This window comes from Neolamprologus multifasciatus, chromosome 4, assembly GCF_963576455.1.
Source record: "Neolamprologus multifasciatus chromosome 4, fNeoMul1.2, whole genome shotgun sequence".
In the NCBI taxonomy this organism is placed as follows: domain Eukaryota; kingdom Metazoa; phylum Chordata; class Actinopteri; order Cichliformes; family Cichlidae; genus Neolamprologus; species Neolamprologus multifasciatus.
Window position 1 is genome coordinate 17,912,149 of NC_140442.1, and position 9,863 is coordinate 17,922,011.

General features: G+C 40.9%; 1 protein-coding gene across 2 annotated transcripts; it reads left to right on the forward strand.

The window, feature by feature from the left end:
- Positions 1 to 704: 704 nt before the first annotated feature.
- luc7l3 (LUC7-like 3 pre-mRNA splicing factor) lies at positions 705 to 7,703 on the forward strand. Of its 2 annotated transcripts, XM_085157289.1 has the most exons (11): positions 705 to 971; positions 1,656 to 1,722; positions 1,832 to 1,871; positions 1,968 to 2,112; positions 2,270 to 2,344; positions 3,274 to 3,378; positions 3,664 to 3,825; positions 3,978 to 4,381; positions 4,553 to 4,743; positions 5,681 to 5,895; positions 7,547 to 7,703. In XM_085157289.1, exons 1-10 carry the CDS (start codon positions 873 to 875, stop codon positions 5,860 to 5,862), a joined length of 1,470 nt encoding a protein of 489 aa, XP_085013415.1. In that variant the 5' UTR covers positions 705 to 872; the 3' UTR covers positions 5,863 to 5,895; positions 7,547 to 7,703. The 2 variants fall into 2 exon arrangements, with proteins under 2 accessions (XP_085013415.1, XP_085013414.1); XM_085157288.1 differs by having other exon boundaries at positions 5,681 to 7,703.
- Positions 7,704 to 9,863: the final 2,160 nt, after the last annotated feature.

Consider the following 9,863-nt stretch of genomic DNA (forward strand, 5'->3'; position numbering starts at 1 on the left):
AAGGAGGACATGCAGAGGGTTGGTGTGACAGAGGAAAACTAAAACACATTGGGGACATTAACGGGAAATTTATGTGGACTTGCCTTAATAAATATTTGGTCAGCACTGAAGTCATAAAAGTATGGATTTATTAATCATTCCTGGCAGTAATCAGATCTGGCAAAATCTGCATCACTGAGATAGATTTTGATGATGTCATAGCACTGCAACTGTGAAATATGCAGTCAGAAAGCTTCGCGTGTGCTTGTTATGATCAACATTCACTGAGCTTTAAGTTTTTAGTGTGACCGATGGGAACTGAGTAAAAGCAACAAGTAAACATTATAGATTACAGTATCAAATAAAGATCCAATACTAGTGGGAAATAACATTAGTCTGAATGCCCTTGTGTGATAGCCTCTGATGATATTTTTCACACACCACCACAATCTGGCTCTTCAATGTAGCATTTGTCTTCAAGAAACTTAAAGAAGTCCAGACGCTTTTCTTTCCAAGCTCATCAGACTACTCTGAAGTTGCTTCCGGTGTAAACTTTCAAAATAAAACAAGGTATAAACATACGCAGTGCCGCAACATCGGTTTCTGGTCAAAATACAAATAGAAATTGAACATTTTGTCCGTTTTTGATCAATGGTAAAGTTTGCGGCACGATACGGAGAACTGAATCCTGGACAGGATGGTCAGACTAGTACTTCCGGTTCAGAGGCCGCGGGAGCAGCTCCTGGGCTAGTTCTATTCGGACTGTTAGCGGGCGTTGTTGTTACAAGGTCTGCCATTTTGATTAGAAGTACTTCGCGCAGCAGATGGTGTAAATTGGGCCTTCTGGATATTATTGTAGTACTTTAAATTAAGGCTACATTCCTGCAGGAATAATGCTTTCTGCCGCCCAGTTACTCGACGAGTTGATGGGTCGAGATAGAAACTTGGCCCCTGACGAGAAGCGGTCCAACGTACGCTGGGACGACGAGAGCGTAAGTTAGCATTCTAGCTACCATTAGCTTAGCTAGTTTTAAAACCTATTAGCCGCGAGGTGTGCAAAATAAGCGCGCATGGCGTGTGCGGTGGGTACCGGCTAGTTTAGGCGGTATGGCCTCCAAATTAAAAATTTTCGATTCACGCACAGAATCGATGGCGAAAAGCGGGCGGTTTGAGTCAGTGGTGCTTGAGCACGCGTGTTAGCGAGATTAGCATCACGATTTTGTCATTCTTAAGGGTTTCATTGGGCTCACTTCAGTTTTAGCAGCTTGTTTTCTAGGTATAGTTGAGATAATAGTTTAACTGTGTTAATACAAATGATTTCGACGTGCTAATGTGTGAAAGGACCTGCACATTACGTTCTCTAAAGGTTATGCTCTGCTTATTGCATAAACTGGCATTGCGATGTCTCAAGACTAAATACGGTTACATACATGTTGCTTTGTATGTAATTTGGCATTAATATTTAATATTAGTAATACATATTGTGTTTTTGTTGCACTTGCAGTGTTGTGGGTATTTTTTGTGTTCTTAGTTCAAGCAGAAATTGATTAGGTGAATTTGTACGACTACCACATTCATTTGCTCATAGTTGGTGTAAGTAACATGCTGTCACTTAATCCAATGTAATCTACTATGGAAGCAAAATTTAAAACTGTTTGATGTTTTCTTTTATTAAGGTCTGTCGGTACTATTTGTGTGGCTTCTGCCCTGCTGAGTTATTCACAAACACCCGCTCTGACTTGGGTAAGTTGGGAACTTTGTATTCCCAAAATGTATTATAATCTGGACAAAGCCCTTGAGATTTGACAAACAACTATTTGACAATAATATGTTTATTGTTTTGTGTTCCCAGGTCCTTGTGAGAAAATCCATGATGAAAATCTTCGAAAAATGTAAGTTCTTATTGTGTTTTTTTTTTCCTTTTTCTTTCCGTTTTTTTGGCTTGATATGTTACACATAACTAACCAATTCTGTGTTGTTATATCCAGGTATGAGAAAAGCTCTCGCTTCATGAAGGAAGGTTATGAGCGAGATTTCTTGCGCTATCTGCAGTCACTCCTGGCAGAAGTGGAGCGGCGGATCCGCAGAGGGCATGCCCGGCTTGCGCTTTCCCAGGCTCAGCAGAATGCAGGGGTTCGTGCTTTTATTTGAGAACATCATTCTCTTCTGTGCATCTTCATGTTTTCTCAGACCACAGTGCAAGTTATGAATCTAAAAGAAAATAACATTACCTGTATGTTTCTGCTTAGGATGCAATGATCTTAATTGTACTCATGTATTCATTCTGTAGGGCCCTGGTCCATCAGGAAAGAATGAGGAGAAAGTCCAGGTTCTAACAGAGAAGATCGAAGACCTGGTTGTGCAGGTTTGCCCTAAATCTTTAAATTGGTAGTGTTTGAGAAAAACTGAAAGATTTGAACGTGGGTTGGTCTTCTTGCATCAGGATATCTGATGGTCTCCTACAAGTTCCAGTGCCTTGCTTTAGGGGCTGTCACAGTGGAACACCTGCCTTCCTCTGACCTTATTACTAGCATCCTCCCCTGTCACGCTAACTCTCAGCATGTCCTCCTCCTCTACATCCATAAGTCTTCCTTCCTGGTTTCTCCCAATGAATATTTCAACATCTTTAACTCTGCCTCCTTGAGCTCTAAACTGAGTTTAACTCATACATCATAGCAGGCGCGACTACCATCTGATAATCCAAACCCTTTACTCTAGCTGCTATCGTTCTGTTACAAATCACCCCTGACACTCATTTCTACCCACACCTCCCTGTCCGCACTCATGTCTTCACCTCTTTTGTGCGGTCTGCATTACCTCGGCTGGTTTACCACATATATTTAAACTCCTCTAATTTAACTACCTCTGCACCTTCACTGTTCCACCAAAATTTATGAATTTAGAAGGTGTGTGGCGTGCATGGCTAACTGTACATGCATTTGAAAAGAAGACTACATTAGAGTACAAGTTTGATAAAGGCTGTTAATTAAATAATAAACAAATGTAATCTGTGGAAGGAGAATTTGAACCCTTTGGGAAAATAAGGAAACATGTTGCTGTTCACACTGATCTAAGTGTAAGCTGACTTCAGACTTGAAAGCATTAAAACAGGAACAGCTACCTGTTGTGACCACAGCTGTTTTTGTGCATGCACTCTAGACTGTATGACATTTCAGATGCTTTTCCCTGACTGTATTACAGATCACATTATTTAAAGTAAAACTCCCTAAATTCTTATATGCACTCCATAAATCAAGTTGTGACATTGTAACATGGCTTTTGTCTTTTTCTCAGATTGAGGAACTGGGCTCTGAGGGCCGAGTGGAGGAGGCCCAGGGAATGATGAAACTGGTGGAGCAGCTGAAGGAGGAGAGGGAACTACTCAGCTCCACCCCCTCGGTGAGTCAGTTTACCCTGGGCTAATCAGCCTACAAACACAGCTTAAGATAGCATAACATGAGCATCACCTACTATCAGTCAGTTAACATGAGTTTAATTCCATTTCAAATACAAGTTTAAACCCAGCCGGTGAGCTAAAAGTTATTTTTCACTGTAGCTGTATTTGTTATTAATACTCCTAAAGTAAAGTCTGTGCGAGCTGGGCAGGCAGCTATGATGCAAATCAGAAATGTTTCCTTATTGTTTGACTTGATGTCTAATAACAAATTTGCCCTTTCAATCCAGACCATCGAGAGCTTTGCTGCCCAGGAGAAACAGATGGAAGTGTGTGAGGTGTGTGGGGCATTCCTCATTGTGGGCGATGCACAGTCCCGAGTGGACGACCACTTGATGGGGAAGCAGCACATGGGCTACGCCAAGATCAAATCCACTGTAGAGGAGCTCAAGGTGACAGGATTGTGTCATTCTTGTATCTAGAACTTTTTACAAACTTGAGCTGCTTGAAAGAGTGTTTCAATTCGACCATGCTTGGTGTAATTGTTTAAAAATGTCTGCAAATGTTAGAAATTATATAATATGTAATGTTTTTGTATTCTCAGGAAAAACTGCGCCGTCGCTCTGAAGACCCTCAGGGTGAAAACCCAGCCCTCAAAAGAGAACGAGAAGAGCGGGAACGGGAGAGGGAGGAAAGGGAGAAAAAGCGCAAAGAGGGGGAAGAGAAGGAGAAGGAGCGCGAAAAAGAGCGAGAGAAGGAGAGGGAACGGGAGAGAGAGCGAGAGCGTGAAAGGGAGAGAGACAGAGAAAGAGAGAGGGAGAGAGAGCGGGACAGAGAAAGAGAGAGGGACAGGGAGAGGGACAGAGAGAGGGATAGGAGGGCGCGTCGAAGCCACTCTGGCAGCCGCCACTCCAGTCGAGCATCGGACAGGAAACGGAGTAGATCCCGCGAGCGCCGGAGGTCCAGGAGCAGAGACAAGGACAGGGACAGGGAACGCAAACGTAGCAGGTACGACTGAGCGTTGCACTTGGATTTATAGTCACGGAAATGTCATACACAAAGCAGAATCCAATTAAATGTTACAATTTAAAACATGAGGGATGATATATTTATAATTCTGAATGATTATTTTCTCAAAAATCATTTTGACCACAGCACTTTTTCTTGCCTTTTCTGTAGGAGCCGGGACAGAGAGAGAAGACGCAGCCGCGAACGCTCGGACAGGAAACGCCGCTCCCGAAGTCGTGACAGGAGGAGATCGCGTAGCTCAGAGCGCAAATCTCACCGCCACCGCAGCCGTAGCCGAAGCAAGGACCGGGACAGGGATCGGGAAAAGGAGAGAGACAGAGAGCGGTCATCAAAAGACAAAGGTACCGTCTGATTATTTTTATTTTTGTGTTTGTTGCTTCCTCATCATCCGCTGTCCTTCCAAACAATATATATTGAATACCATCCCTCCATTTATCTGTGCTCTTCTACTTATCTAGTTCAGGGTTAAAATGGGGGGCTGGAGCCTGTTTCATATGGTGAAAGGCAGGGCCCACTCTGGACAGGTCTATATTAGGAATACCTTGAGGGAATTTCTTCAACACTGGCAAAAGCATTTTATTATGTATCCAGGTAAAAGTCTCATTGAGATGGAGAACAAAAATCCTAGTGAGACTTTTGGCTGCTCTCAATGAGTCACAATGAGCAGCTCCACATATTTGATTTGGCAGATTTTTATGCAACTTGTCTTCTACCCGAAAGAGGTTTGTGTCTCCTCCAGGATCAAACCCCAGATTTTCTCCTTGTTAGGTGAATGTTTAAACCACTACACCGTGGAGCAACGCATTAAAAAAAATGTATCGATATGAATTTAAAAGAAACCTATTGTAGTTTGAAATTATGTTACATAAAGCACTTCACACAAAGCACTTGTTATGTATCTTTTAGACTACATGAGCGGTAATTGTACAGTCTCCTTCTTTTGTCTGTTTAGGACAGTATTCCATAAATGAGAAATAGTAGGATTACTAATGCATAATATTCAGGCACAGATAATTTTGTTAATGCCAATAAAGGTCAGTTTGTTTGGTGCTTGCCCAGACAACCTACTTACACAATCAAGCTGTTCCCATAAGAAGTCCTGCAGCAGTCTGTGCCCATAACAAATGAAAGAGGTGAGCCAGAGCTCGACACAATCCTACTGAACATTTGTGCATCAACAAGCACTTGTTGAACTCTTTAATAAGACAGTTTAAACTGAGGTTGCGCAAATATTTCTTGCTAATGTGTGCAATGTTTTCTCTCTTTTTTTTTCTTCAGACCGTAAGGGTACAGAGGAGAGGAGCAGCTCTAAGAAAGACAAGCACTCAGACGGAGATGCAGCCGCCATCAAGGCTTCTTCAGAAGCGGAACCGATGCAGACGGAGGCGGCTGCCTTCTCCCCTCTGCTAAACGGCCAGCAAGAGCTCCTCCATTCTGAAGGTGACACTCAGTCCAATTAAAACTGATCTGATAGGACCTCAGATCAGGCTCAGGTAAGTGCGTCCTCCTCCTCACACCTCCCCTGGCTCTCAACCCAACCCCCTCCACCCTCCCCTCTCACGTCCCCTCCCCTACCCACCTTTCCCATCTCCCTTTACCCACCCTCTCACCCCTGCTCTCCCACCCTGTTTATGTTCAGTTCAATGCCTATGATTTTGTCTTATGTACTATATGCAAATATCTTTATCCTGTTTTTGAATAGTGCATCATAAGTATGCACTGAAGATGAAGGACTAGGCCCGATGAATGAGAAGAAGGTAGAAATCATTCACACAAAGCCAAGAGGGAAAGGCCAGTGTAGTCCTGAGCAAACATGCCCAGAGGTACCCCTCGTTTTGTATCGGTTTTTGATCCTTATAGATGTATATTTGTCTTTGTGGACAAAATGGCAGAAAAAGTTAACGCATCCAGTCAAGATTTCCTGCCTGTATTTACTTGTTTCTTTTATTTATTTTTATTTATTTATCTTTTGTTTTTTTACTTTGAAGTAGCAAAATGTAATAATTGCTATTTGTTGCTGTAATAATCCATATAGGGAGGAAAACCAGTCACTGTGTGTGTACATGTTTCCATTTAAAAACCTTGGCGTTTTCTCCTGCTCATATGTAAACGCACAGGTGAACACACAGCCTTGGTCAGAGTTTTTTTTTTTTTTTTTTGTTACAAGAAGCTATTTATTTTGCCATATTTATAACGCAATTGCCATGGATTTGTTGTCCAGCGTACTGTGCCTGATGATGCCATGCCAGTGTGTGTTTGGGGGGTGTTAAAGCACCGGGGGTCTAACGTAACCTAACTAACTGGAGGGTAGGGTTTATCGAATGAATTGCAGCTGACTTCCATACCTCACACAGCGTTGGTGTTGTGAGCGAGACCACATGAGAAAAGGGCAAATTAAAAATCATGGATACTCTCTGACTCTCAAACTGTGCAGGTACTCACCCCAGGTACTCCTTTCTCTACCCACATCCATTTCTGAATGCTGTTGCCTGTCAGAAAAAAAAGCAAATTGTGTACTTCTCCAGAACACGAACTTGAAAGCTTGATTGTGTCACATATATTTTTAATTGTGCCTTCTTTGTTTTCCTATTTGTTAACTTTCAAACATGTTTGGGGAGAATGTGCGATAGGATTGTCAGAGAGACACAGATGCACAGACAGCCTGCCTCATATTCCTTTGCCAAATTGGAAATGGTTGCTGATGTGTGCTTTTCCGCAGTGCTTCGTTCGTGTGTTTTTAAAAATCTAATTTGCTCAGGTGTTTGTAATTTTTCACTTTAAAAAAAACATATCAAGTGCATTTCCTCTTTGGCAAAGCAGATATTGTAGTTTTGACACGAAGTTCAGGTTTAGACTTGAGGCAGCTCCTGAAGAGCTTCTTTAAATTGCAAACTTGTGCAAAATGTACAGAAAACAAAATAATCTCAGGGAATTTTGGCCAAATGCAGTCAAGACTTCAAGTGTCTGTTGTGCTAGTAAATGGATAGCTTTGTGCATTATTAGCAGTGTCTCTTGAGGGAAATTTGACTATCAAATGACTTTGTAAATTGTTGTTGTTTGAGTGGCAGCAGTCGTTGCTACAAGCGGATGTTGTGGGACCCTGGCTAACATCGCATTTTGTGGACGTTTCTTTATGCTCAACAGGGGAAGCTGGAATATCTGGTTGAGGAAGAAGTTGAAGATCGCACCCATCCTTACCCTGAACCTGATACTTCGCTGCTTAAAAACAAGGTGAACCACAAATGTGTAATGGCTTATTTAAAGAAACATGAAAATAAATAAAACCGCGTAAAATTGAGGAGAGAGGACAGAATGCATCGATTTTTCTTGTTCCATTACCTGTCCATCTTTTGGCTGGATAAGGATAGTTGTGGTTCATCTGTTTATCTGATTTTACTGGTCACGATGTCAGCCAGACATCACTTAACAAACCAAACTTAGAGAAACTCTTTATGGATTTTTGTTTTTTATTTTGAAACTCTTTCCACATCCTCCGTGTTTCTTGGCATTTAGTGAAAATAAAATAAAATGAACAGTGCTTGTGGTTTGTATTGATTCGTCAGGTTCTACTTCACTTCCTGACCTCCCTTTTTTTTTTTTTTTTTTTTTTTTTAAAGTCAGTTGAAGCGTATGTACAGTGTTATACCTTTTGAGACGAGCAGTGTCTTCTTTTCTCCTCTACTTTAGAGCTCATTTTGATCGCTCTTGTTCCATAACTGTAAAATACTCTGATTGAATTTTGATCAATTTTGGAGACTTAATTTGTTTCTTTTTTTGCCCTGCTTTTATTGTTAATGTTGTACCACGATGAATAAAAAGCAAAATCTTGTCAAGATTGTTTTGGGTGTTTTGTTTTTTGTCACCTTCCCCACCCCCGTCATTGAGACTGTCTTGTATATAAGAGGTAGAGGCTCATCTCTAGTGGCACCTTGTGGGTGTGTTATTTTCTTGCCTAAAAATATGGATCTTGGTTTATCTGGCAACTTACCTTCTTAATCTCAACAGTGGGGGCCAGTGTGGATATGTACACAAAAACTAGTCCTAGATGTGCTTTCACCACCAGTGCTGCAGTCTCATTAGCATGTTTGATTTGCAGCTGGATTTACAGCTTTTTTTTTTTTTTTTTCCCAAAATATTTTTTCACTGACGGTTTTCCTAGTGATTTGTACCATCTGCCAAATACAATGTGAATATTTGATCAACATCCAATGTGTGATTTAAGTCTTCCCATAATTACTTTGATCAGTTTGTGTGAATTTAATAGGCTGCTAAATGTTTTATTATCAAAGTAAGAAACTTTTTGATTCATTTGCAGAAGCATTAAAATCAGCTGTTTTCCGGTTTGCATGGGTTTAGATGGTCCATAGGAGTGGCCTGCATGTGGTTATAGCTACTGTTTCAGAGCTGAGCTTAATATTTGTCATATTTTTAATATGCTTCATAACTGTAAAAAAAAAACAAAACAACAAAAAACAACAGAATTCCTGTAATCCAAAGTTAAAGTACCAAATAATCAAACCCTGCAGAGTATGCATGTGTTAATTATAAACCGAAAAAAAATTTCTTTGTGTATATTTTTTTTATTTTAAAAAAAATTGTTTATAGATCCTTTGACAGTGAAATTTGTCCTGCTCTGATCTGCAAGAGAACGAAACTTTTACAGCTTTAGCAATGAACTCTGTTTAAGTACACTATATTGCCAAAATCATTCACTCACTTATCCGAAGCATTGAATTCGGGTGTTCCAATCACCTCACTGGCCACACCTAGGCATGAAGGTGCTGCAAAGATTTCTGCGAATGTGTCCAAAAGAACGCCTTTGTGATGAACTGGAGACTAGAACCAGGACGTATCATCCGACATCAGTGGCTGACCTCACAAATGTGCTTCTGGAAGAATGGTCAAAAATTCCCATAAACACCTGTTGTAGCTGTAAGGGGTAGGTCGACATCATATTAAACCCTGTGGATTAAGACTGGGATGTCACTCAAGTTCATTAGCTTGTGAAGGGAGAACTCTCAGAAAATGATTAGCTTTATTTCCAAATATCAATAAACTATTAATAAACATGTGATTTTGTTGGTTGTTTAAGCAGCACTAGCCACTTTTTTAAATGCTTCCTTGAGAAAACCGATTCCTGCAGATTCCTGTCTGTGCAAAATCAAACATGTAAAATGTATTCTGTGCATTTCTAAGAATCACCTTTGAATCATATGTTCACCTTGCTGAGCAGTAAACTGCATATGTTGTGCAAGGTCCAGTAAGTCTATCTATACACGCGTTAAAATCAAAAATTGTCCCTTCAGTTAGCTTTGAGTTCATCATCTTTTCTAATCAATACTAAACAGACAGCAGAGGCATTCTGATACTGCCAACTCAGCAAGCAACGCAGATGCTGGCCAGAAGCCACATGCCTGGAACAACCAAAGTGGGGAAAAAAAGAGAGTGTTGATTTATTAGC

Coding starts and splice junctions, on each gene's coding strand:
- luc7l3 (XM_085157288.1), top strand. CDS start 873: ATGCTTTCTGCCGCCCAGTTACTCGACGAGTTGATGGGTCGAGATAGA. Junction 2,113..2,269: donor AGGCTCAGCAGAATGCAGGG/GTTCGTGCTTTT, acceptor TTCATTCTGTAG/GGCCCTGGTCCATCAGGAAA. Junction 3,826..3,977: donor CCACTGTAGAGGAGCTCAAG/GTGACAGGATTG, acceptor TTGTATTCTCAG/GAAAAACTGCGCCGTCGCTC.